The sequence below is a fragment of the Octopus sinensis genome, unplaced genomic scaffold (assembly GCF_006345805.1).
Source record: "Octopus sinensis unplaced genomic scaffold, ASM634580v1 Contig13757, whole genome shotgun sequence".
NCBI classification, from domain to species: Eukaryota; Metazoa; Mollusca; class Cephalopoda; order Octopoda; family Octopodidae; genus Octopus; species Octopus sinensis.
In genome coordinates, this window is record NW_021833039.1 from 46,915 (window position 1) to 74,267 (window position 27,353).

General features: G+C 48.2%; 5 protein-coding genes and 1 pseudogene across 5 annotated transcripts; 2 read left to right on the forward strand and 4 right to left on the reverse strand.

The window, feature by feature from the left end:
- Window positions 1-436: 436 nt before the first annotated feature.
- Window positions 437-1,318, forward strand: LOC118761471. The gene is made up of 2 exons (XM_036499366.1): window positions 437-521; window positions 552-1,318. The coding sequence occupies exons 1-2, from the start codon at window positions 468-470 to the stop codon at window positions 960-962; spliced, it is 465 nt and encodes a 154-aa protein (XP_036355259.1). The 5' UTR covers window positions 437-467; the 3' UTR covers window positions 963-1,318.
- A 462-nt stretch (window positions 1,319-1,780) lies between these two features.
- On the reverse strand, window positions 1,781-2,600 carry LOC118761470. The gene is made up of 2 exons (XM_036499365.1): window positions 2,425-2,600; window positions 1,781-2,345 (listed from the first exon to the last, which is right to left on the reverse strand). Exons 1-2 carry the CDS (start codon window positions 2,533-2,535, stop codon window positions 1,974-1,976), a joined length of 483 nt encoding a protein of 160 aa, XP_036355258.1. The 5' UTR covers window positions 2,536-2,600; the 3' UTR covers window positions 1,781-1,973.
- A 523-nt stretch (window positions 2,601-3,123) lies between these two features.
- Window positions 3,124-4,515, forward strand: LOC115229871 (dihydrolipoyllysine-residue succinyltransferase component of 2-oxoglutarate dehydrogenase complex, mitochondrial-like). Its single transcript, XM_029800142.2, has one exon. The coding sequence runs from the start codon at window positions 3,907-3,909 to the stop codon at window positions 4,477-4,479; it is 573 nt and encodes a 190-aa protein (XP_029656002.2). The 5' UTR covers window positions 3,124-3,906; the 3' UTR covers window positions 4,480-4,515.
- An 8,683-nt stretch (window positions 4,516-13,198) lies between these two features.
- Window positions 13,199-14,209, reverse strand: LOC115229872 (annotated as a pseudogene).
- A 2,214-nt stretch (window positions 14,210-16,423) lies between these two features.
- Window positions 16,424-16,983, reverse strand: LOC115229873 (lanosterol synthase-like). Its single transcript, XM_036499367.1, is given in 3 exon segments — window positions 16,424-16,634; window positions 16,637-16,708; window positions 16,798-16,983. Coding segments are annotated over 3 exon segments (390 nt in total). The 3' UTR covers window positions 16,424-16,502.
- Window positions 16,984-21,978: 4,995 nt separating this feature from the next.
- Window positions 21,979-22,772, reverse strand: LOC115229874 (cell division control protein 45 homolog). The gene is made up of 2 exons (XM_029800143.2): window positions 22,319-22,772; window positions 21,979-22,269 (listed from the first exon to the last, which is right to left on the reverse strand). Exons 1-2 carry the CDS (start codon window positions 22,736-22,738, stop codon window positions 21,979-21,981), a joined length of 711 nt encoding a protein of 236 aa, XP_029656003.2. The 5' UTR covers window positions 22,739-22,772.
- Window positions 22,773-27,353: the final 4,581 nt, after the last annotated feature.

Consider the following 27,353-nt stretch of genomic DNA (forward strand, 5'->3'; position numbering starts at 1 on the left):
GTGGGCGACCATCTGCTGGGGAATACTTATGTGAAGGTGGTGGCCTCCCCTCATCCCAGTTCTACGAGGAGGAGGACGCCGAGCGGGCACTCCATGCACTCAACGACCGGTGGTTCGGAGGCAGACCATTGTACGCAGACCTGTCCCCTGTCACCGAGTTCAGGGATGCCTGTTGTCGGCAGCACGAAGTGGGGTACTCCTCCCTCTCACCTCCCAGTGAGTGCACTCGGGCAGGCTTTTGTAACTTCCTTCACATCCGGGCCATCTCCAACGAGTTGAAGACTTATCTCTACCAACGGGCACGCAGCACTCGCAGACGTCGTCGTCGTTGATTTCTTTCCTCCTTTGTTTTTTCCTCCTTTTTAAATTTCAGTCTATTTTTTATTTAATTTTATTATACACTATTTATTTAATATGCGGTCAACCTGCTAAATATGCCGAATAAATAGGAATGTTCTAGATCGATAATGGGTCTCAGAAGTGCTCGTTGTTTGATTCTAACGGCCTCCCTTCTATTTGCAGTCAGTCCACTCTCCATTAACATAATGCAGGGGATTGGTGCTCTAGCAATCTATTCGACCGTGTTGAGTGCAGAGAAATTCTTCCCGATTGTCCACAAATTTGATTTGAAAACCTTCCCAATCTCACTGATCCCCTTCTCAATGTCCCTCACGTTCTCCATAATATTCGTGTTCGCTGCCACATTCGGCCTGTGTGCTCTCCGGAATAACATAAGAATGCGGAAAACAGTACGAGTGTTTGTGTATTGCCAGTACTTCATCCTCGTCATGATCATTGGGGGAATAACCCTGGCCGTCCTCGTGCTGTGCTTCATCAACCACCAGAAAGTACTCCCCGCCCTCACGCCCAGCTGCCTCTCCGTGCAGTGGACTACCTCCGCACTGCCATCACCAACTACAACACCACCGCCGACAAAGTTGACTTTATTCAGCGACTGGTGAGTGCCTGCATAACCCCCAGTTTTCCTGCTGTGGAGTGGACGGTCCCGGGGACTGGAGTGCCCTCAACATGTCTATCCCCCTCAGTTGCTGTCCTCATAGTAATGACACTGTGTGCGACCACCCTGTCTCTGTTGGGTGTGAGTCTGAGATCACCTCCCTCGACTCCAAATACTTTGTGTTGTCTGTTTCCGTGGGAATCGTCTTTCTGCTATTCACGGTATGTTTTCTTGGTCACCGCAGTTGATCTCGGGGGTTGCCACTTGCTACCTCCTCAAGACACAACCACACTTTTACGGAACATACTACCCCATTTGAATTAGTTAGCCTATAATCTAATTAATTTGAATAATGCTATATCCAGGACATTTATTCCCTTCAAACGGCTGTAGGCAAACCCAACCAGTCCACCTTCATTCCAACACAAAGTGGAATCGGGTAGAACGAGAGTAATATACATTTTCTATCATAAACAAAACCATGGAATGCAGCAAATAACTAAAAAATAGATAACCCGAAAACTAAATTGAATAAAAATAATGTTAGCAATCACAACAATAATCACAATTGCTTTGAAAGCGGCGGTTTAATGGTTGAAGGCCGGGAAGTGGTGGCTGCGGGATTCGAAAAGGTATCTCTGTCTGGGCAGAGGCAGGTTTGGAAAGGGTATTTCTGTCTGGGAGGTGAGAGTGTTGGCATGGTGGAGACGAGCATAGGCACAGAAGGGTGTTTCCGTGAATTGGGGATTGAGAATTTCACTGCTCAACTGACGGGGCAATCTACGGACGGTACAACAGGGGTACCAACGAATAAAGACTGGACAGCACTCGAGGATTAGGCCGACTGCTCGACCCTGCAATGGTGAGAGACGTGGGAACCCGAATTGGGGGGGACGGGAGTCTTGTCCACCTTTTTAGTATTCATTTGAATGACTCGGTCGATGGAGGCACTACAAATGTCTCACAAACTCACCGTTTTTTGAATCGTTTACTTCGATTGACCGCCCTCTCCCGATCAGCCTTGTACTCCCCTCCAATCAAGTTCACGGCCTGCTCTATGAAATTGTCCACCACGAGTGAGGGACAGCAGCACGTGATTGGGGAACGACAGATGGGACATGATCCATGTAGATTGTAGGCATTGGCAGTGCGAGTCCACTTTTCCAGACAGAGCAGACAGAATGAATGTGAGCAGTTGAGTGCCACACTCTGGAGTAAAGGCCAACACAACCTGCTTCAGTAGAGAGTAGCAAATGTGGCAGGTTAGTTCTGCCTCGATGGTGTTAATCAGTTCTTGTTCGTTTACTCTGTGGACACTTTCAGTCTCACGCCTTTTGATTGGGGTGAGCCCGAATTTGGAGATAAGGTCATGTTGGAGTTCTTGTTTCTAAGTGTTGATTAGTGATCCAATAATTGATAAATATTATGTGGGCTGACCGCATTACAGTAAATAGGGAAATGGCTACCTTGCGACGCCCATTGAAGCCGTGTCGCTTGCATATAGTCCGGAGTTGGTTGTAGGTCAGTTTCAAGACTTGTTGGGTGCTGTCTAATTGGTCGGGTGAATCGATCGACATTGGGCTAAATGAATTATTTTCCAGTCAAGTAGGGGAATATATACTCACGCAAATGTGGTGATAGTAATTGGCTGATAATATTTACGCAATATACTTACTCGCAAGTTCAAAATAAATTGGCAAATCAAGTGTTGATTAAATATCCGACGCTTTCCGCTCGAGTAATATAAATTAATATATTATCATAAATAATAATAACACCTATTTCAGGTCAAGGAAAACAGTCGAGTGGACGGAATACAGAGAGAGACGCCTTGTTTTATTCTGCATATTCCCACGGCAATAATTAACGACCGTCACGTTTTAGAGTGAACAGGCATTCTAGGAAATTATATAATTAAATAAATTATTTAAACATTATTTCAAATACAAAAAATGTGATACAAGTCTAACCAATGCTGAGACTCTGTTTTAGTGTACTCATTTCGTGTTATAATCGTAGCACTCGGCCAAGCTCACTGCCAGCAGGGATTTGTCTAAGGGTATTCTCTGCCATTATTCCAGCTCCCCGTCTGTGCCTCAGTCCAGCACTCCCCCCCTCAGGGTAACCACTATACATGACTGGCATCAAGATCGTGGACTGTTCGTCAATTGAGGACTACTCCTCCAGCTCTGAGTTAGCACAACTAATAATGCAGAACAAATAATAATTAAGACGCCCAACTTTGCCGAGTCGATAAGTGAGGGAGACATAAAGTGGCACAAATGTAGGAGTACGACTAATTGACAGGCCTCGGGGACGTCGTCAATGTGGGGGATGTCCTGGGAGAAATAGAGACAGATAAGGTATCCACCACCCACCAACAGACCTCCCTCGCTGTCATCGCCTCCTCCTCTGGCAAGATTACCGAATTCATTGCCTCCGACGAGTCCAGTGTCACTCCCGGCACTGACCTCGTCCGCATTGACACATCATTCCACCCTACTGACCAATCGACTGCTCCTTCTACTCCCCCTACTGCACCCAGCACTGCCCCTACTCCACCCAGCACTGCCCCTACTGCACCCAGCACTGCCCCTACTGCACCCAGGACTCCCCCTACTGCACCCACCACTGCCCCTACTGCACCCAGCACTGCCCCTACTGCACCCACCACTGCCCCTACTGCACCCAGGACTCCCCCTACTCCACCCAGCACTGCCCCTACTGCACCCAGGACTCCCCCTACTGCACCGAGTGAGGGGGATGTGGAGAGCAGAGAAGGAGAGACGAGGGTGAGGGGGATTGTGTGATTGCAGATTAAAATGTCTCGGATGAGGAAGAGGATCGGGGAGAGACTGGGGGAGGCTCAGTCGACGTACGTGATGCTGACGACGTTCAACCAAGTGGACATGAGGTAGGTGGTGGTCACTCCCAGCAATGTCATCGCCATGCGCAAAAAGTACAATGATGTGGCCCAGAAGGAGAGGAATGTGCGCCTGGGGTTCCTCTCCGCCTTCATTGTGGCGGCCGCACGGGCATTGAGGGACACTCCCGTGGTGAACGCGGTGGTGGAGGGGGATTCCATCATCTACCGGGACTACGTCGACATCTCCATTGCCATCTCCACCCCCAAGGGACTCGTCGTCCCCGTCCTCAGAAATATCCTCGGACTCAACTTTTTGGAGGTCGAACAGAAACTTGGGGAACTGTCGAGGAAAGCGAGGGAAGGGACACTGACTGTCGAGGAAATGGACGGAGGGACCTTCACAATCAGCAATGGGGGGGTCTTCGGGTCGCTCATGTCCACGCCCATCATCAATCCCCCCCAGTCCGCCATTTTGGGACTCCACGCCATCGAGGACAGACCTGTGGCCGTGGACGGACGGGTGGAGATTCGGCCGATGATGTACCTCGCCCTCACATATGACCATCGCCTCATCGACGGTCGCGAGTCCGTCACCTTCCTAAAGTCCATTAAAGAGGCCGTGGAGGATCCCGTCCGCATGATGGTGGGCATATGAGCGAATACTAATGTGCACTAATTTGTCATTTCACATTCTTTCTACTCACGCCTTTGAAACATTTCAGTTATAGGGGGATGGAGGCATTCTGTTCGCAGGTGTGCATTATACGCACTCGATTGTTGTCCAGCACAACAAATTGTGGTTGAGTCACATTTATTAAATCACCAAGACCACGCTAAAAACCGAACAAATGTCACGTGATCCCGATGCACTCAACCAGGGACCTCATCCTCGCTCGGTGGTCTTTCCACGAGCCCACACAAGATCGCACTGGGCGGCAGGCCGTTTTTGGCGGAGCAGTCGCTGACGGGCCCAGGTTCAGCTTGATGAGGTCTTCCAGAGAGGCTGGACCGGGGCGTTGGCTATCAAGTGACCAACGATCGGTTAATCTGAGGGCCCTTTGTTGGGCCTCCTCGATTCGCCTCCTGTTGGACCACGATAGCCGCGGACCCCATGATCCGCAAGCGTACGCAACACAAGGTTCGAAGTACTGGCGATAGATATTCGCCAGTACTGGGTGCGACCCGTTTTTCCGAATACCAGATAGAGTTCGCAGAATATTCAGTTTATGTTCGCATTTGCGAAGGACGAAGGAGGTTGTCCACATGAGGGGAGAAACAGAGGTGCATGTCGAGGGTTACCCCTAGGACCGTCTGACTCCTGCAGAAGGGAACGGATATATTATTCAGCTTTAAGTCGACAGACGTCCTTCCCAATCTTTTATCCGAGGTGAAGAGGGACGTGGCGGACTTCGCCGCGTTTACTACGAGCCGGTTGTCCGTCAGCCATAGGTTCAGCCGATCCAAGTTAGCTTGGAGCCTTTCAGAGGCCTTCTGGATGTCCCGGTCCCGTGAGGCTAGCACGATGTCGTCCGCGTATGAGAGAACAATGTCATTGTTGTCGAGGGGGCGAGGGAGGTCTTCCAAAAATAGGTTGAAGAGAGCCGGGGATAAGGGGGATCCCTGAGGTACTCCGTTGGGTAGAAGACGAGATTTGGACTTCAGACCACCGAGGCACACTCTTCTTCTTCGTCCACTTAGGAAGTTGGTAATCCATATTTTTAGCTTCGGAGGAAAGTCGGATTGGAATATCTTCCTTGAGAGGAGCTTCCTCGAGACGGAATCGAAGGCTTTATGGATGTCGACGGAGCAGAGCACGGTCTTTTGGTGCCTCGGTTTGCTGGCAAAACCGGTACAGATGAAGTTTGACAAGGATTGGAGGTACGAAGACGTGGACTTGGCCTTCTTAAAACCATGTTGAAAATGTCATTCATTAAAAATAGTTATAAAGGTCATTAAAAATAGTTAATTTATTGTATTGACTATACAAATAGAGTTATAGTAGAGCAGATGGACGAAACCCAGTCGGAATTGCTATTCAAATTATTCTTCCCCCAAGCTGACATTTCACTCGTCCCGCTCGTCCGCCAAGTCTTTGCTACCGATGACTCCATTTCCATTCAAAACTTCATTTCCGTATTTTCAGAGTGGAGGCAGGAAGACAGTGCTTGCTCGACAGGGAACCCAGGACTGGACAATCCACCACTCTACGGGGAGGACAAACTGGTGATGGACTACTTTGTCATATTGGTGATCCTGGCCGTGATGTACATTCGGATGGACAAATGTGTCCTCCTCTTTGTATTTAAGTGAGCGAGGGCATGCTCTACGTCGACAAACTCGTCTCCCACTTGGAGGAGGAGAGTATTCCCCATTTGGTAGACTGTCTGAAGAATCAGCATTATGTCCTGATAAATCAAAGTAGAGGGACTAGACCATGCTTAGTCATGTCGGAGGGGGATCCCACCATCCACTCCACTCAGCAGCAAAGTGTTCGTCGACTACAACTCGAAAGTAGGGCACTCCTCCTGATGTAGACTACCCACCCATTACTAGTCTGCTCGATGAGACAGTCACTTGGATTTGCCTGCTTGGTCATCAGACTGAGTGTTTGTGTCGACTCGGGAGTGTGCTCATGTCCTCTGCCACTGTTTGTCTTGTTAAGTAAAGTAGTTGGAGGATGTGTTTGCCAGCATGGCCGTCGCCCTCCCCTGCGTCCCCCTCTGCGATATACAACCCATCACTCACTTTGCCACTACAAACATGTCCTTGAAATTACTGGAGAACGTGGGAGCAATGTCGAGAGAGTGCTGTCTCCGATTTGTTTCGTACTTCCACTCTGTGTTGGGGACTGTCGGGCAAACTGACATTTGGACAAACTCACTGGTGTGGGCACTCATCAACCTGATAACCCTCATCGACCACTTCGAGAGTGCCGCCCTCTTCTTCCTCTCTCTCGAGCACAAGGAGGGATATTACATTCCCCTCCTGACACATCTCCAGGGTATCCTTCTCTCCATTCCACAGAACACGGAGATTATCACCTCTTTCACTCCTTTCCCAACAATCCCCACATCTTCTTCTCCACGCCCGTCTTCCACTCTCTCGACACATACCTATTCTTGTTCGACAAGACTCTCCTCCAATATCCCCTCCCCCACGACGTGTTCCTCCAATCCGCGGGTGTTGTGTCCACTGTTATTGAGGGACTCCTTTCTCCAAAGGCAAGTTCATTCGACTATTCATAGAAACAACAATCGACCCCCCTTTATCGACATTGGGCCTTCCTTCTGCTTAACGCCTCCAAATTTGGTTACTTCGAACTGGTCCCCCCCACTAACCCCCGCGTCCTCCACGATTTGCTGGCTATCAAGTTGTGTGGAGAGGAGGCTGGGCGCTCCTGCCCTTTTTGGATGGAAATGATAACCAGCTTGTATTTGGATATAAACATAATTCTGGCACAGGTTGGCTGCCCGTTTGAGTTGCAGTCCATTCTCCGAGTGTCCCCCTCCTCCTTCATCGACAACCTGTTGAGGGAAGACAAGTCACTCGACATATTCCTGACCGGCAATTTGAGAACATGCGGAAGTGGCCGACTCATGTCTCTTCTGGGGTTCATTGCCAACGCCACGGTTCTGCATTACGGTTCAGTCCCCGTGTTGCCACAGCAGACGCCATTTCCGACCGAGACATGCTTGAAAAACAACTTTCTGTGTTCCTCCTCAGAAAAGCCTCCACTTACATTAACATCGCCAAGTATTTCAGGGTCTGGAATCGTGTCTACAACGTCTCCGTCGAGCCCTCCACAATGCTCGAGGACATTGCTGACTACCGCGAACCATACTTTTGTCGCCACGTTGGGGAAACTGTCTCCGGACATTATTCTCTCAAAGGCAAATGGGCATTGTCTCACATTAAGGAGAGTTGGCCCTCAAATTATTCGACGGGGAATATTCGTGCCGAACAGAGATCAGTTCAGAGATGTACAACACAATGTACCACGAATATCAACTCAGGTGGTCCCTTCCTCTATTCGTAGAGTCAAGAAAATGTCCAAAACTGTTCACGACGTCCAGATTTGGCTGTCCTTTCCCTTCAACCCAGACAAAACGAACTTTGAGGCAATCAACTCGCCCCACTGGTTCAGCCTCATTCTGTCCAGTCTTGTGGTTGGGCCACTCCCCCATTTTCAGTTGATTGATCGGAACATGCTCACCGACGTGTGTTCTGACCTCCCTCTCCAGTTGATTGTACACTTTTTGTTTTGCTCGGCTTATTTCTGGGCCCATCGACCCCCCCAGTCCACCTGTGTGGCCGAGGATGTGATTGTCCCCTCCTCCAAGTTTAGTGAAGCCGTGACCGCCTCCTTCGAGTTCGAATCCACCAAATACAGCATTCTCCAACTTGTCCTGCACAACTATCAAGCGTACGGGGGCCTGTGTGAGGACATTTCCCCGGGCAAGCCCAGTTGTGAGGCACTGGAGGGGGCAACCCCGCGCAAACACGTTCTGCGTCTCCTCAATGCTGTATGCCTGCTGCTTCATTCAGATGTACTATGTCCTCCACGACGTGTCTCACTCCCCTCTCCCCTGGCCGAAGCCTCACTTCTCGAATGTCTCCCGTCGCACCAAAGATCGAATTTTCGAGGAATTCAGTGTCCGTCGGACCAAATGTCTGCAAAGTCGATTTGTGGAAGGATTGTCCGCCAAAGTGAGCAAATCGGACGACCTGCTGCCTCGGTGTGTCATCTGCCGTGAAACTGGGGACTCGTGGCAGAACAGGCTGTGCCACACTTTCTCGGTCAAGTCGTGGGATGGTTGGCTGTGATTGTAATGCAGTGCTCGGGTTCACTCGGACGGGGGAGGACGGGGTGCCCGCCAACATTTCCATGGCCCGCCAGATCGAATGTTTATACAAAAACTACCGAATTGTACTCCTCAACCTCACCACTGCAGAGTCTGGTCAATTTGGTGATTAACCTGTCGTTGTGTGATGGAGTGTTGGTGACGTCCTGCGAACATGTCATTCACAAAAAGTGCATGTCTCGAATTAAAGCCACCCCCAAGTGCTGTCCTCTGTGCTCCACCACCTTCAACTGGGCTACCCCACTCACTAAGAAAAGGAAACCCGCCTCGAATGCTGACACGCGGAGTGTCCGTGAATGTTTGGAGGACACTTTTGGTGCCGACCTCCGCGACCATCGGGTAGTGCCCTCAATAATGTCCCAGCTCAAATTGAACAACCTTACCGAGTTTTTTGACGTGGTCACAAACCAACTGCCGGAGAAAGCATACCCTCTCGTCCTCCCCACCTCCGAGGATACCATTTCCTGCGTGTTCTCCTCCACCATTCGGTAGTTCTGTGCCCCCTCTATTAAGACAAATATTGGAGTACAGACTGATTTGCCTCAAGACGGATTCCACTATCCGGGCATCGGCGAGTTTCCGTTGGTGTCCCCCAACCACGTGCTAGTCGAGTTGTGGTCATTCATGGGAGTGGTTCAGCAGAAGTACACCCACGTGGAGGACATTCTCCATTTCTTTGACTGTCTGACCATCAACCCGAATGCCTGCGAACTGCCCATTGTGTTTGTCGACCCCATCACCCTCCTACTCGCATTCTCCCTCAGCATCCCCCTCCATTTACTCGAAAGTAGGTCCTGTGAAATAATCAGAACACTTTCCTCAATTGGTGACCACGTGCTGTCGACTGGCATTCTTCAAACATGTCGTGTCGGAGGGTCTCTCTCCTAAGGATGTACTCACGTCTTCCCTGGTTTCCGAATCCAACCTGCTAACCCACTTCCTCAAAATCTCCGCCATTCTGCAAGCCCTCTTGTTCGGAGTGGAAGCAAACCCTTCCACAACTGACTCGATTGGCGATATTTGTGACATTCTGGGTATTTCCATTTCTGAGGTGAGACGGGACACTGCTCGACTGTTTGCGGAATGCACACATTCGGAGGTATTGCTTTATTTGGTCATTCGGTCAGCAGGCTAGTCTCCTCAATGTCGTCCCGGATCCTGCTCTCGTTTCTTTGCCGACCCACCTCGTGGACTTGTATGACCTCATTGCAGACAGGGTGTGCTGGCATGACTCCTAGTAGACAGAATAACTCGAGTTATCCTTTGAGCGGCCTCTGTCTTTTGTGCGGAAGTGTGATGCGTGGTCCTGTGATGAATACTGCATGTGGATGTGTGCATAAGGTATGGACTATGTGGCAGTGTCCAGCACTTTAAAGTATGCGGACGAGGACGAGGACTGTTTATGCACAACGGAGAGTGCGTGTTCTACGTCAAGAACTACCAGGCAGTAGAATTCCTCACACTTTACTACGACTCCCATGGTACACTTGTAACTTGGTATACTATCCACTCATTTCGACAGCCATGACCCTAATATATCAGATGGTCAACTTGTTCAGAGTTTATACGCGACTGTGGTCAAGTATTGGGAAAGAGGGGAACTTGATTTTCTATTCAAATTATCGGGATAACACATTTCTTAAAAAATATGTTTTTGATATCCTTCCTATATGATCGTGAGTTTGGTCACTTAGTGTACGTAGGTCATCCAATACGGACAACTGCCCCTTTAAATGGGCATCAATGCAGATAAATCAATCAAATCAAAATTTATTCCAAAGACCACCGTTAACCAAAAGAAAAACTAACTAGGTGATCCCGACGAATTTGATCATTGCTCTCAGCTTCGCTCTGTGCTGCTCTCTTGAGCCCACACAAGATCGTTGAGGGCGGATCGTTCCTTTATACCATTGATGCTCTTTTATATTCTTCTCAATGAGAGTTTCGAAAGAGATTGGTGGTTTGATAGCTTCACCTGTATACCACCTTTCGGTAAGTTGAAAGCTCTTTTCTGGGTTGCGGAGATTTTACGAATGTTTGTATTCGAAATCAGTGGCCCCCATGAGGCACAAACATATGAGATACATGGTTCGATATACTGTGAGTAGAGTGTTTTAAGTATAGGGTGATTTCCCATTTTCCATAGACCAGTTAGGCATTTCAGGAGGTTGATTTTCTTTTCACATTTGTTCAACACATTTGTGACATGTTTAGAGAAGTTCATGTGCGTGTCATAAGTTAATCCCAATATCTTTTGCCATTTGCTGAAAGGTAATACTCTTCCCTCCACAACAACTTCGATTGAAGTTTTCGATAGTCTTTTGGCTGAGGAGTAGAGAGTTGTGACAGATTTTTCTGTGTTGATCGACATCCGGTTTACGTTAAACCACTCAACTAGGTGATCCAGGTTTTGTTGTAATCTTCCTTTTGCTGTTTGGATGTTCTGGTCCCGTGATGCCAATACAATGTCATCTGCATAGGCCAGCAGCAGATCGTCATGCCATTAGGCTTCGGAATATCGGCCGTAAACAAATTGAATAGGAAAGGTGATAATGGTGAGCCCTGGGGTACACCATTTGGGAATAGACGGGAAATGGAACGAATGTTTCCAAAGCATACTCTTCCTCTTCGACCGCTGAGGAAGTTAGTCAACCAGAGTTTGAGGTCTTCAGGGATGTTTGATTGGTAGATTTTCTATGCTAGGTTTTTTCTAGGCACAGCGTCGAAGGCTTTGTGGATCTCCAGCGAACAAAGTACAGTTTTCTGATGTCTTGGCTTACACGAAATGCCAGAATGGATAAAGTTAGTCAAGGAGCTAAGGAAGCTTGCAGTGGAACAATCTTTTTTGAATCCATGTTGGAAAGCCTTGTTGGGAATGCTGTTAATGATTTTTGTGAGGATGAGTTTTTCCAGAGTTTTTGACATGGAACATAATAGGGAAATTGGCCTGAAGGAGGCCGGCTCTTGTTTTGGTTTTCCACTCTTCAAAATTGGGCGGATGTTTTCCAATTTCCAAATCGTTAGGATTGAGTTGTAGTTAATCGACCAATTGTAGATTTTTATGAGAACACTGATTCCCTCATTCCCTATGTTTTTCAGGAGAATTATAGGAATGCCGTCGGGACCATGTGAATATCAGACCATTATTTCGAGAATGCAATGAAATAATGATATTTAACAAATAAAATCCTATTAAACCAAAATTTGCTTAGTTTTTTTGAACTATCTAATTCAATCCTTTAATCCAAATTGTTGTATAAAGTGTTTAAAGTGTCCTTTGGTTAATAAAGTGTTTAAAGTGTTTGTGACCTCTCTTTTTTTTCTAAAATACTTTCTTACATATCTTCATTAAAGGGTTCTTCAGCATATTTTTTTAGGGTTCATTGGGATATCTTCGCGAGATCAGTAACAGAGGCGTTTCATTTGTACTTTTGTTGTCTTCGAAAATGTATGGTCTGCTGAACTTAAACCTTCGATACAGTCGACGTATCTACTTGGTTTTCAACATTTGGTGTAACTGACTGAAGAGAATCTCTAATTTTCTTTTTTCATTCACAGGCACATACAGTCTACTATTTCATTGTGTCTTGGAGGCAATTTTTGTTTAACATTTTACCATATTGAGCGGCAACCGTTTTTTTGCTTCTCTTAAATTATACATCTAAAGCAAGTAAATTTTATCAGATTTTTGAATGCGGTGATGATGCAATTATTTAAAGTATTTATCACATTCTTAAAGTTCGAGAATTGAAATGGATAGAAAGCATTAAAAGAAATAGACATAAATTAAATATCGAACGAGAAATTATTCATTAAAACAGATCATTAGGGGGCCCTTTGATCAGAAGATTGTGAAACATGAAAGTGGACTGCGAGCCAATTGCCTTCGACGCGTTGCCACACAATAGTCTGGACAAATCGAACACAACTCACTCCGTACAACACCGACCTAACACTTTGAGCAATTATCCAACTCATCCTGTCGACGCAGAATGGAGACGAGTGTTATGACCGCGCTGTTGTCTGACAGAATGCGCACGTTGGGGAGCTCCACCGACGACACCATGGGGATTGTGGCTGTCCGTTAAGACAAATAAAACTGAGTTTAAACTGCGATTGATAGTATTCGCGAGCACACACGAGAATACCCCCAGTGTGCATGTCCAGCAGTGTCGCGTCCTTGGAAACGAGTTTACTGAAATGTAAAATAGAAAGACCACCGAAAAGTGTCACTGTCGCTCTCAGCAATGCAATTTACCAACTGATTAGACAATCTGATTATTTCGTCCGGGGGAGGCGCAGGATGCACTTTCTTGTCACCAGAATTGTTAGTCAGCTTATCTAGGAATACTCAACAGCAAGGTACTGAGGGTGACGCTCTTGGTCGCGAAAAGTGTCGACAGAATGGCAACCTGGGACTAGAAAGGTCTCCCTCTCACCTTTAGTTTCCGCCTGGCGTTGAATTTTTTGAGTTGGTTGAGAGTGGCCTGGCGGTGGAAAGCGGGGATGATGTTATCCGCATTCTGGCCGAATTAGGCGAGGACAAACAGCAATCCAGGGCAGTTTGAGGACATCGGCTGCTGTGAACCGTTCTTTGGCGTCAACGTTGAGCAAATTCTTGATGATGTACTTTGCTTCCTCGGAAACCAAATCCCACTCGGGGGAAGGGAACTGGAATAAGGGAGGTGGCTACATTGACAATCCCCGACTTGATCTGTCTGAACAGCCCCTTGGACGTGTCGTCCCAGAAGGGAGGATACCCAGCCAGGAGAATGTACATGACCACTCCCGCCGCCCAGTTGTCCACGGGGAAGGAGTAGGGCACCTTGGACACCACCTCGGGGGACAGGTAGCCGGGAGTGCCAGCCAGACCAGGAATGAGTGGACAAGACAACCATGCCAGGCGGGAGCACCCGTGGACTCGACGGCCAGCCCAAAGTCGGCAATCTTGAGGACAGCGTCGCGGTCTTTGGAGGAGAGGAGGAGGTTTTCGGGCTGTGGTTAAGTGAGGGCGTGCCTTGAGGTCTCGGTGGACTATTTTCATGGAGTGGAAGTAGGCGATGCCGGAGAGGAGTTGTTTCATGCAGCGACTGAGGGTGAGTGTGGGACATACCTCGCGTCGGCCTCGCTGTAAAAGTCCCTGGCGACAATGTCATCGAACAACTCGCCTCCACTCACCCTGGGAATGAGGACTGGACGTACAGTTCGAGGATGATGTAGAACATTCTCTTGGACATGATTGCGTCACACAACTCGACTGTGCGTGAGGGGGAGGACTCACCAATGTTCTCGTGCTTCAGTTTCCGACATATCCGCACTTCCCGCTCTATTTTCTGGAAGTCTGCAATGTCCCACATCACTTACCGCGCAGGGGCAACTTTTCCGTGTTGAATATTTTGGCGGCCATGTTTTTTCTGGTGGCAATGTGAACGCAGTTCTTGACCACCGAGAAGGCCCCTCTAACGTTGACAGAGCGCAGTACTTTCCGATTTGGCTGCCCAGTTGGTAGCGACTCTCGAACTCGTCATCAGACTTGGACAAACAGGTAGAGGTGAACATTCTAGAATGTTTAGGAATATCGTCGTAGGCCATTTATGCTCATGACCTGCGCAGTGACGCAGTTTAGAATTATGAGAACAAGAAAAAGGCCGAACCGAAAATGGAATCTATTGGTTTATGCATAAATTATTCCTTTTATTGGATCGTTCTGACATAAACAATTATAATCAAAACCAATCCAATTTCAACATTGACAATATGCCACAGTTTATCGATTGGAATGCAGAAAATGAATTCACAAAACAGAGTTAGTGATCATACAGTCGGGAGTATCGGGCGAGTGTCCACAGAGGGAACACATTCCGGTAACTGTTGTAGGAAATGGCACAATTCTCGTTGAACACTCCCGACACGTTTTCCTACACTATTTGCCCCACTCCACCTGCGGCCAATCCCCGTTCGGGAGTTGTCGACTCTTCAGGAGGGACACGCCCCTTTCGATGACGGACACATTGGGGAACCTACAATGTGGACAACTCCTACTTGACAGCCATCAGTCCCAGCAGGACGAAGGACGTGTTGACGACCTGCGAGGTGGAGGACGACACGTACTTCCTCAACTCACAACTCTCGAATTCCTCCCCCCACCCTCCGTCGGCCAACTGTCTCTCCAACATGAAGACAACTCCCTTGGTCAACTCCAGCAGGGGGGCACTGCAATGGTCGGCCTACACTCACCCGTCCACACACGTCCTCCCGTACTCCCCAAAGAACTCCATGGCGAACCAGAAGGCGTAGGTGAAGCACACTCCCCACGACCTACGATGAGGGAGGACACCCACCCAATCCACGACCCGTCCGGCCTCTGCTTCTTTCGGATAAAGTCAAAGCCGGCATCGACCACCCTCCTGACAGGTGAGTGCCACACACAACTTGATGTCCTCTCCTCGGTAGTCGGGGAACTCCCTGTGGAACTTGAGGAGTCCTCTGAGGGCAGCACTCGTGCACTCCACGAAGGTGTAGTCGATCATTATATTCCCAAACACCTCCGAAGGGTTGAACAACTCCAGCAGGCGTCCCCCTCGCTGTCTCTCGTAGGAGGCGAATCCCCCGTCCCCACAAACCATGTCCATAATCTGTCGTCGAGTGAGGGGAGTACACAGTCCACGCAGTCTCTCAGTCTCCCCAATCCCGCCTGAGGGAGGCAACTATATTTCCTGCACAGAACAAGAAGAGCCAGTCCCTCCCCAGTGCAGTCACTGATTATGTACGAGTAGTCGTTAGTCGAGAAGGGAAACCCCCCTTTATTCCGCTGGCGATAGAACTTGGCATAGTCGGGGGGGTTGTCCTCGATTTGCGAGTCAATCACCCACTCCACTCCTCTTCTCACACTCTCCACTATTTCCGGGTGGTCCTCCATGTCCTTCATCTACCAAACACACGGCCTCCTCAACCTCCAACATGGCCAGACATGCAAACACGGTGTCCCAGAACTGAGACCCGTTCGTCCCCTGCGAGTGAGCCCGACCAGTACCCCCATTTTCATGCCGTCCACCCCCAGCCACAAAAAGTCGTCCAGTCGGTCGACGTGTCTCTGAAAGGCCAGCATGTCCCCCCTGTGCCACCGGACGAGCATGTTCATGCACTTGGATATCTGCCAGTCAACACACAACCCCACCGGCCCCACTCCGATGTAGTCCGTGAACGTGTCCTCCGCACAGATATGCTCGTATATCACTTCCAAACTCCTCTTCCGGATGGACGGCCAGTGGAGTGCCTCGTACAGGTTGGCCAGTCCGTGGAAGCAGCGAAGGGGGAGGGAGTGAGGAGTGTACAGGTCACTCTCGGCCACGTTCATTCGATTGGCAGTCCACTGAATTGGCTCGAATGGGCCATCGGGGAATAACTCCTGGAATAGGAGAGGAAGGCAACCGATCGGAGTTGGAGGATGAGGTCGTCGAGGGGGGCAGTGATCCTGAGGGCATAGCAGTAGCTCATAGCAATGTAGATGACTCGACAGTGACACCACATCTTGGACGGGTGGAATGGCAACCACTCGGGGAGGAGCCTTCCTTTACTCGAATAGGCCAACCACAACTCGGGGAGGACTGCGTTGAATCCATCCCAATCATAGCAATTGAGCACTCCCAACCAAAACTTGCCCCAACTGGGAATTCCCAGAGTGCCCCCCAGTCGAGCCACAACAGCTCTGCCTCTGCACATGATGTCCTCCCCACTCTCCACTCCCAGCAGACGGAGGGACACGTAGTTCAGCACAGTCCCCAGCACTGTGGGCGGGGAACAGATGTGTCTACTCTTAATTGGAGGAATCGTACAGTCCCCACCCACCCGACGGACACTCGACTGACCGCAGATATCGAATCATCTCCGCCTTCTTCTCCGCACACAGTTCGACCTTTGTGATGTAGCACACAATGAGCATTCCTTCCGTGTGGGGGGAGACCAACCAGCCATCAGGAAGAGTGGCCCGCCGTAGTCGTACGCCCAATGTCCATCAGTCGCCTGAATGGCTCGCATGAAGAGTGCTGCGTGTTCGGCATGTTCTCCCGCTGTCGTGGGGTGTCTCGCTGTCGTCATGTCTTGGATGCTCAGCCCCACCGAGTGTCTCTCCAAAATGCTCTGCTGTTCGACATTGTCCTGTGGGTAGTAGAACCACCGCTGTCGTCCTTCCAATTATATCCTCCCCACCTACCGCGCTCGCAAAGCAGTCTCCACCGAGTCAGGTCAGTCGCCGGCTCCGTTTTGTGCGGCCCTCCGTAATTTCGTTCTCTCGACATCACGCTAAGAGACTATTTGTCTATTTTAGATAGTATTGTTTTTATCACTAATTTATTTTCGTTTAAACAAAATTTAATGATTAATACTTTAACGAATCTTTTCGCCAAACAGGAAAGACTACTAGTCAAACTGAAATTCTGAAGATTTCCGTGAACCAAACCCCCTTAAACGAATACGGCCTGGGAACATATTAGTGAGGAATGAGTCCTTTGATTGCATAAACACATTTCGCGGCTCTCTGTCTCCCATGTTTTGTAGCTGTTGTCAGAAATGTCCGAGAATACGATAATATTTTACTTCTTAACGTGTCTCAGTAATATGTCCTCTCTCAATTATTAGGAAAGCTATGCTTGGCGAAGACATAAACTGTATGAGCTAATATATCGCATCCTTGTCCTATCTGAGGACTCTGGCGTGCAGTTAATGACCCACAGAGGCTCTTAGTAAATACCCGATAAATACTTTTTACTGACCCAACAAACCCATCCTAATTAATTTTGTCGACTCCCCACACTAAGAGGCGACTAATTGTAAGAATTGAGGCTGTTATTAGAAATAATGCCCAAAATAATGTTCAGGCTTATAGTCTGGCCAATATTCCCACATCTCGGTCGACGAGTAGTCGTAGGTGGACTGATATTCTGTCGGAGTGGAATGAAGTGTATCTCCGTAGTACCCACTGTCCCCAGACACATCCGCATATTCCGCGAATTTGAGGTTGCCGTGTTGAGCCGCCGCCTTTTTGCTTTTCCTGTCCTTGGCCCGCCTGTTCTGGAACCAGACCTACCGACATGTTCACAAGTCAAACCTGGATCCTCCCTTCAGAGAGGTTAATGAACTGGGAAAGACGTTCTCTGACGAATATGTCGGGGTACTGTGTTTCCGTGTATGATTTTTCCAGCTCCTCAAGCTGATGTTGACTGAAGGCAGTTCGATGTCTCCGACGTCCCAGGAGAGCAGGACGGGGTTTGGTGTGTGGAATGGAATGAGAGTCATTACTGGTTGGTTCCATTGGGAGTCATCAGAGTGCTAATATTATATACTAAATTGAATTAGTTAATCAATGTGCCGCCTCCTTTGATCAGTGTGACAATAAAAAACTGACAAAAGTAATGTTCGTAACTCACATTCTAATATAACTTTTCATTAATTGGCAGTCAGTCCAGCCAAATGCATCAACTCACTATTATACTAACACACGAAAACAATAAGCCACTAATTGTCCAAATATAACATTTCTTTGATCAAAGACATACGTGACTTTATTTTCCTCTCATGATCCTCGCTTTTTGAGATGACGTGGAAAAATACTATAAACTACTGCATTTTTAATTTTTTTAGAAACATATTTTCTTTCACCGAGTGCGACTTTTTCAGCTGAGAATTCCTGAATGTTGGCAATCTTTAGAACAGCACTGTCAAAACAAACTAATTCGAGAAGCACGAGGTGAGCGTCAAATTGACCATACAAGTGAAGCAAAATTATAATAAATAATTTCATCACTTTGGTCTTTATTTGAAACTCAATTTCTCATGTTGATATAACTTGTGAATGTACTGACCAACTATCTTTGAATGAACGGAGAGTCATTATTGAAGATTCTTGCTTGACGTCTTTACTCACAAACTTTTTTCTATCCCTACCGAAGTATCCGGAGTGCACACTGTAGGGGACAACAGAAAACAGGATAAAGAATATCCTCAAGCACGTCTATGTGCTCTTTTAACTTAACAATCCTGTCCAAAGGACTGAAAGTGTTTATCCCCTGCGCGTGTCTGGACAAATTCGTAGCCTTCTACAATAACTCGTTCACAGTACTTTGCATGGTAGACTGAACTCCGAGTATCAGTGGCATTTTAAAACAAAACACTAACTGTTTGCAGCGAAAACAAAAAAATATTTCGTCTGTATAATGAAGACTCCTCGAGGCAGTACTGATGAAAATCATAGTGAGATGGGCATACTCCTTTGACTAAAGGGATTATTGTTTAACTAAAAAAGTATAAAAAATTAAATTAAAAATCGTGTCATGTTAGTGCGACCAAATGTATTCCTCAAACGGGCTGTCCGCGACTTTAATTTACTAAGTTCGGTCGTGTATAGCAGTCCCCTGTCGGTGGTGTTCAATCCTTCCTGGAAGTACAGAAAGTCGGTATTGCTCAATGTGAGAGGCAGGTCATCAAGCCGGCGGCCATCACACTCTACACGCACACTCTCTGTGCAGTCAACAAAGAATACTTACGGAAGGGTACTCCCTTCGCCGTGTTTAGGCCTGCGAATGCCGGAGACCTTCTCCTCCTGGTTCAAACTCATGGTCCTGTTCACGTGGTTTGTGTGTGTTCTCCATGCAGGATTGTCACTCGCCGAATGAGGGAGGAAGGAGTGCGGGGGCGCATGTTCAACCACTTTTACTGCAACACCTTCTGGTTCGACGTGGCCAACATTCTCAAGTCCTTTCCTGTACGATTGCCTGTGTATTCAGGACACTCCCCACACACACGTCAGGGATGTCACCAAACAGTGCAAGGCAGAGTTTCACGAAAGTATGCTCGCCTACCAATCGGTCGCCTTTTTTATCATTTTCAGAGCTTTTTCGATTCTGACATATTCTACAACTATTTGAGCAAATACTTACTCGAATATGCCCAAAAGGACAGCCTGGACAAGAGGACTGTCCTCGCATATGTCTCCCACCAAGTTTAGAACATTTTCCATTCGATAGGCTGACCGGATTGGTGGAGTGTCCCCTACTTGTTTGCTGGGGTCGGGTCGTTTTGAGTTTTCTGACATGATCACTAAACGTTGATGTGTTGCTGTCTTTTTAAATCTAAGTTGTCAATAAATGCAGGTGTTGTGATCGAAGAAGTAATATCTAAATTATTATTAATACTAAACTATTGTCTGGCAAACCCATTATTTCAATTATGACAATAAAATCTTGTTTCAATGCAACTTTTTGTTTTTATTTTGGCTACAGTTCGGGGCTGGTCTCAGAATATCCAAGAATTACAAGTAGAGTATGAGACGAGGTGGTTCGAGACGATGGTCGTGTTTCCCTTTTAATGAAGAACAGGTGGACCATTATGGCTACTACAACAACGACTCGTTCAATTTGAAATATCTGTACTCGGATAAATACTACAAGCCCGGTGGTCCCGTGTTGTTCTATCCGGGGAATGAAGGAGCAGTGGAGACATTTGCCCAAAATACTGTAATGCTTATGTTCCACTCCCGAGGGGTTCATTTGGGAGTACGCCCCAGTCTTGAACGCCACCGTGGTCTTCGCAGAACACCGTTATTACGGAGAGTCGGTGCCCTACGGCAACCTCTCGACACTGGACTACCTGACCATCGAACAGGCCTTGTCCGACTATGTGCATCTCCTCTCCAGTCTGTTCCCGGTGGACACCAAAATAATCGCAATCGGTGGGTCGTACGGGGGACTGTTGAGTGCGTGGCTGAGGATGAAGTACCCCCAGTACATAGCCGGGTAGGGTGTGTGCACTACTCAGGGCCATTGCGTCATCCGCGCCTTTATACTTGTCCAACGAACTCGGCGACTGTTCCCGTCCCTACGAGACCATCACCAACAGTTTCCGTCAGGCTAACAAACACTCCCCGCAAAACATCAAAAGGCTGTGGAAACTGCTGGAGGAGGCGGGTAGGGCCGGCAGTTCGATTATAGACACCGCATACTTGTTGGGGAGATTAAACTTGTGCAACAATACTGATAACCATTTACTGTACAATGTGCTCAATATATTCTTCTACTCGGCAATGTTCAACTACCCGACCACATCCACATTCGTGACTGCCCTGCCCCCCAACCCAGTCAATGTACGCTCGTAATCATTTCCAGTTGATTGGAGGATTCTTTTCGAAGCCGGACTTGGAGGAGGACGAGCTAATCGACGCCCTCGCATCGACAATCAATTTGTATTTCAATTACTCAGGAAATAGCTTGGAGTGCATTAATCCTGACGTGGACGAAAACGTGGTGTGGATTTATCAGGTTGGCAATGTGGAGGGACGAGTAGGTCTGCACTCAACTGACAGAACACATTTGCTCGGTCGAAAGTGACACGAACATGTTTCCGACTCTGAATTATAACTTGTCTTTTATTAACACAATCTGTCATGAGAAGTACGGCGTTACTCCCCGGATAAAATGGCTGGCGAGGGAATACAACCTGCACGACATGACAGCTTACAGCAACATTGTATTCAGCAATGGAGAATTGGATCCGTGGTATGGAATGGGAGTGTTGGAGGACATCAACGAGAGTGTCATCTCCGTTTTGATCGAGGGGGGAGCTCACCACTCTGACTTGATGCAGTCCTCACCCTCCGACTCGCAGAGTGTGATCGAGGCCAGGAGAAAGGAAATGGAAATGATGCAGAAATGGATTACAAACTGAACTAACCAACTCAATAAACATATTTAACAGGTCACTCCTGCAAAAGACTAACAAGTGCGTCAAAGAATCTACTCTTGTCCTCGTCGAAAACCTCGACGACTACTCATAAGGGAGAGACCTCACCATTGGAGTCAAAGTAGTCGGGAATAAAGCGGGCATTGCTTTGCACGGCCGCCTGCTCGAATGCCTTGCCAAACAGACTATACTAAGGAGAGTGGACTGACTTGTTGGAATCGTCGGAGGAGTCGTAGGGGGGAATGCCCACAATCATAATAGTCTGGTCAGCCCTCCTGGCCGGCACACTCAACACCAACGGGAGAGTCCTGGCCCGTCGATGGCGACTCTACTCTGGGGAAGTGAATGCCAACCACGGACACGAATGCGTGGAGCAGATGCCGGGCAAAGAGCTGAATACTGACAGGACTGGAGTAACTATAGAGGGAGGAATCCTCCTTTTAATAAAAACAACAACTTCCTGGGAGCAGTAGAGCAAGTTCCCCGTGGAAATGACGTGTCTCATGTCGAGGAGACTCTGCAACTGAAGGAAGGCAGCCTTGTACTTCTGACACACCACGTCAATGGGCGACCGGAGTTTGGCGATGTCGAAGCTGTGAATGAGGACAACACTCACCAGCCCACATAATCCATCGCCTCCGCAAAGTAGGACGACCCCGACACCCCCTCCTCCTACCCTTCACCCAAACCAGTACCGATTGACTCAACACACTGGACAGGATGTGGACATGGTCGGAGGCAGCGAAGGCAGACCCGTAGCCTTGTCGGATGGTGAAGGAGGACATGAACAGACCACAGTTCTCCAGTCTGTACTCGGGCATGTGCGTCTCCATCAGTGTCTCCAGTTTGGACTTGAAGTGCACGTCCATCGAGGCGTACTTCTGCTTGCACTGCTCCAACGGAATCCTGCCAGTCGACAACTCCTCCCAACCCCAACTGGGCAAAGAACTCGTAGAAACGTTTCCTTCCGTTAATTTTCCATATCCCGAAGACGGAGGCGGGGACGAGTGTGTGCCACAGACTCTCGAACAGTGACCAATGTCGGTAGAGAACAATGTTCATTTCCCTCCTGAATGTGACCGTGAGGGGCGTCTCCGAGGCTCTGCCACTAACTTGGGGAGGAGACCGATTATTAAGGCGGAGGGCGTGTGACTGGAGGGCAATCACCGCCTCCATGTATTTGTCCTCCACCACTTTGTTGGTCAGGAATTGCTCAGTGCAGCCCACCACTGCGTACCACAACAACAGTTTGCTGTCCTTGGATAGTTTCCACGACAGTTCGAACATGAGGAGAGCAGTCTGCGTGTCAGTGCACATCATTACACTCGAAACTGACCAACTGAACTTGGAGTACTCAAACAGCAGGGAATCCCTATGTTAGTGACACACACCACACCGATTGGCAGTCCACTCCCAAGTGTCCTCCTCACTCTCCTGGTCGCGGAACACGGACTCGTAGGGAGGCACGTGCCCAACTTGGTCCTCCTTCGAGCAGATGACCACTTGGAGGGAGTTGTACACGTTCGCCACGTCCAAAGGGCGGTGACTGGCAGTGTCAGGCAGGACTACACAGACTTGTCCAGAATGTAGAATCTCCCATGTTCGGGCTGTTCCAGCAGCTCGCAAATGTCCAAAGTGGCCCCAAAATTTATTAGAACTGCCACGACGTTCTGCACATTCCGAATGACGGGCAACCTCTTCCCAGGTCTGCTGATTGTATTTTTCGCAGAATTCATTCCAGCCAGAGACGGGGATGAAGGTGTAGGTGAGTTGGTCACTCTCCAGCATGTGCTAGACATACCCCGGGAGGACTACCTGCAGACAGGCCCATGCACACACCGCGTCCACGTCGCAGGCCGCGAAGACGATGACTCTCTACAAATAGCCCGCAGACCGACCTTCCCGAGTAGTTTGACATAAAAATCGGTTCTTAGGTCATGCACCACAACCATCCAGTTGTTCGCTCCCGGCCAATAATTAGAATTACAATCATTTGCTAATTTTTAACCAATCTTAATCTCTTCTACATTCCCGAGCTTTATTCATTCACTTAGAGGAGGGAATTGAGGATATAACATTGTCTCAATTCACATCGCAAGAAATACAAAGGAGCACGGATCTAGTTCCCATCGCCACCACACGACACTCGGTGAGGGGTTTATTTGTAGCTTCGTCTGAAATAAGTAATGATAGCTGCACTCCATCCATCCAAATGGGGACTACACAAAGAGGTTTAATTTCCTCGGAGGTGTACAAGACATCAAAATATTTTCTGGAGATGTTCTCTCCCAAAAACTCATCAGATACCAATAAAGGGACAGATCTTTTATTTCCTTCTGGAATCGAGAGAGATTCCCGCATAATTCACTACGCCCTACCCATTTCAAAGACTCGACAAATATCCAAAGAAATCAGTTTTCTAACTAACCTGCGACGGGACGCACAGTTCGCTGGAAGTGACCAAGATGTCAAAATATTTTTTATAGACGATGAAGTCCATTATTCCTTAAGGAATACCCCCAGGACTATCCAGTTATCAAAAGGGGGATCTTTTCTGACATTCGAAAAGTGGACTGGGAAATATCCGGACATCAATTGAGTCCTGCCAAATCACCTGTGAAGAAACTTGACGTTCAAGTAGTGGCGAGGAAATGTGCTGAGAGTGTTAGGAATTAGTACGAGATAGCGTCTAATCATTTCGAATGTCGTCATCAACGATGCGGGACGTATACTTTGTGGACTTCGAGGCTTACAGCCCTGATCTTGTTAAGTTCCAATTCTGTGGTCCGTAACAGTCCACGTGCCACGAAAAAGGGTTTCAAACGGACATCGGCAATACAAAAACAGATCCTATGCAGAAGAGGAGGCAGGAAGTGGGAAAAAGGGAACTTCTATAACATCGCCGAGAAACGTTTTGCTAGTTTTCCCAGAACACGTAGTAAAATCTGTCACAATATTTGCAAGACCGTTTTGGATTATGAAAGTTGGAGAGATCACATTTGAACGAGTTTTGTCAGTAGGCATAGACAAAAAATAGCCTGGCGAATCACATTTATGTAGAAGGATATATTCATTCAGTTTACAAAAGAGATGCATTCCTCGAACTTGTTCTGCATTCTTTATTTTGGTAATTACGTTTCCGCTTTTATATTTTTTCAAAACCCCTCTTGAGACCTCCCGTACTTTGCTTAACTGTTTATTAATATACATGCACTTTTTATTCTTGAGGTGATCAGGACTGCCAGGTTGAATAGCCTGCACCTCCAAAAAAGAGGTGCATGCCAGCAACGTAATTATCATCGTTCCATATGCTCAACTACCATACTCTCCAATATTTCTGATTACACTGTAATCTTCCTGACAGCTACCAGTTTTTTTACGTGTCGTTAACAACTTGCAAAACTTGGTATTATATAAACGTGTTATGTAATGACAGAAAAGCAAAGAGAGCCAATCCGAGAAGAAACCCCCGTTTAATTCCACATTAGCTTACTTCGGCGAGAATGTTCCGGATGAAGGAAGTACATTGCGACGTCTGAAAAATAATGATGAAATATTAACATGGTAATTCGATTAAGATTAATTGTCGTAAATAAATATTAATGGCTGAGGTGGCCTACTGGATACTTCAGGAGGGCACTCCTCTCCGGTTTGTCAGAGGTAATCGAATTATTGTAATTTGTGATAGAAAACCTGTTCGAGTGCAAAGCAACCATTTCCCTCATCCAGGCTGATTACAACATAGTAGTCGACACAGGGTCGCCCTGGGATAGAGACCGACTAATTGAGGGTATCAGCCGACTCTAATGACAGAGCTGGGCAGACATGACCTGACTCCTCGGGACATTGACTACTGCATATGCACACACGGACACCTCGATCACGTGGGGAACATTGGACTCTTCACCTGGTCGACCGTGATTGTGTCCGAGGATGTTTGCAATAACGATTTATACGACATGGGATGTTCGGGGAGGGTGACTTGAGTGGAGGTGTATTGTCAGTACAGCATTGGGAAACATGTCGAAGTACTGTCCACGCCGGGTCACGACGCCCGGGACATTTCCGTGTTGTTGAGGGACACTCCGGAGGGGACAGTCGTATTCTGTGGTCTCTTTAGGAGTATAACGTAAGGGGACACATTCGAGTGTAAGGATGACGATGAGTTATGGAAAGGACACAGCTTTGACCAAGAACGGCAACTAATCAGCAGGAATGAGCTTTTGGGATTAGCCGACGTGATAGTGCCCGGACATGGCCCTCCATTTAGTGTGAGGGATAAGTGACACTCATTGATTAATATGTTACTCATATTCGTGACACAACTCTGAGACAGTCGACGGGGACGTAGCCCTGTTCCTCCTTCCCCCGACATCGACTGACGTAGTGCCACCCAATCCTCGACCCCTCGCACAATATCTCCAACTTCTCCCCCGCCGCCACCGACATGGCCCGGTCGCAAGTCGCTGCACTAACACACAACACCAACAGTGATAGTCCGTCTTCACCAACGCGTACAGGGGTTCGTAGACTGACGAGAATTCTCTGCTTTGCCTACAAATCAACTCGCAACGTAAACCGAACGGCTGGACTGCACACACCGCCCCTGCTCATAGTCAGCCATACCTAACCTGAGAACACTTTCTGCCTCCAGTATTTTGCCCACGAGTGTCGTGCAGGTCTGAATCACTCGAAAGTATACCCTTTCATCCGACACTTTTTTCAACGCATTTTTGATGTTCTTGTCCACTTTGGAAAGAAGGGACTCCAGTCGGCACATGTTTCCCAGTCTGGGGTTGGACTCGTACACATTTCGGAGAGCCCCCAGTTTCAGCCTAACCTCCACTGCCCTCCTCACCTTTGGTTGGCCAACTTGTGAATGTGGAGACCAAATGTTCGACAGTCTTGTCCTGTTTGGTGTTCTGTTCGTAGTCCGGCGGCACGACGGGGGCAGGCAACTCCCTTTTGATGGACGTCTGACACATTTCCTCGACCACCTAAACGGGATTACACTTCGAGGCTTCCTTGGAATAACTCAACTTGTCCACCAAACTGGGCAACTGGCCGATTCTCCCAAACACAAGCTCGAATTGGCTGTGGAGAACGGAGGAGAAGTGGCTGAGCACATCCCGTTCCCCCTCCACCCGCCGTTCGGTCTGCGAGGCCAAGTCCTGCGCGTGAAGGGTGGGGGAAACCTTGACCAACGCGTCGACTTGTACGAGAATGCAGTTGTGTCGGAGGGTGTTGAACTTGGTGGCCTCGTCCTTGCACAGAGTGTCCACGCGGGAGAAGATCTCATTCCGCAGGTCCTCGTTCTTCCTCGACTTGTCTTGCTCTTCCTCGGACTTGTCGGACTCCACTGTCCGCCGATGGGCCTTCGAGGCGTCGAGGAAGGCTCGTCGATGTGCCTCGAAATGCTGAATTGGTCATTTTATCAGACCTGTGCCAATACTCCTTGTTCCTTCGATATCTTGGAGAATGTCGAGTCGTAGGCTTTCTCTGCCTGGGAGTGACACAAGCACATTGCCTTCTTGTTGTTCGTTCTGAAGGAGTTTATGTTCATTTTGAATATTTCGTCGTTCTGGCTGTAATTCTCGAACACCTTCTCAAACAACTGCCCCACCTCCCTCGTCCAGTCGAGCACGGAAGAGAAGACCAGTCTGTCGTCACTGGGTAACACATCCCACCAACTTGCAGTACTCCCGCAGCTTTATTTGGTAGTACTTGTCCGACAGTTTCCTACCGTTGGAATACGCCCATACTTCAGCGTGGACCCGTAGTTCCTGGTGGCTGCCGCAAAGTCCTTGCAGAACTCGTTCACTTGCGCGTAAAAGTCGATGCCCTTCGCGTCAAAGTCAGTCAAGTCCCCAAAGTTGTTCTGAGGGAGGAGGCAGAGGAATTACCCAAAAAGTGTAGTCCCAAGCAGTCATGGAAA

Bases quoted from the DNA above. Each gene is read 5' to 3' on its own strand.
- LOC118761471 (XM_036499366.1), top strand. From the start codon at position 468: ATGGGTCTCAGAAGTGCTCGTTGTTTGATTCTAACGGCCTCCCTTCTA. The intron at 522-551 runs GTCAGTCCACTC...AACATAATGCAG, and splicing joins CGGCCTCCCTTCTATTTGCA to GGGATTGGTGCTCTAGCAAT.
- LOC118761470 (XM_036499365.1), bottom strand. From the start codon at position 2,535: ATGTCGATCGATTCACCCGACCAATTAGACAGCACCCAACAAGTCTTG. The intron at 2,346-2,424 runs GTAGCCATTTCC...ATCAACACTTAG, and splicing joins GCTTCAATGGGCGTCGCAAG to AAACAAGAACTCCAACATGA.
- LOC115229871 (XM_029800142.2), top strand. From the start codon at position 3,907: ATGCGCAAAAAGTACAATGATGTGGCCCAGAAGGAGAGGAATGTGCGC.
- LOC115229874 (XM_029800143.2), bottom strand. From the start codon at position 22,738: ATGATGTGCACTGACACGCAGACTGCTCTCCTCATGTTCGAACTGTCG. The intron at 22,270-22,318 runs GTTGGAGCAGTG...GTGCACTTCAAG, and splicing joins TTGTCGACTGGCAGGATTCC to TCCAAACTGGAGACACTGAT.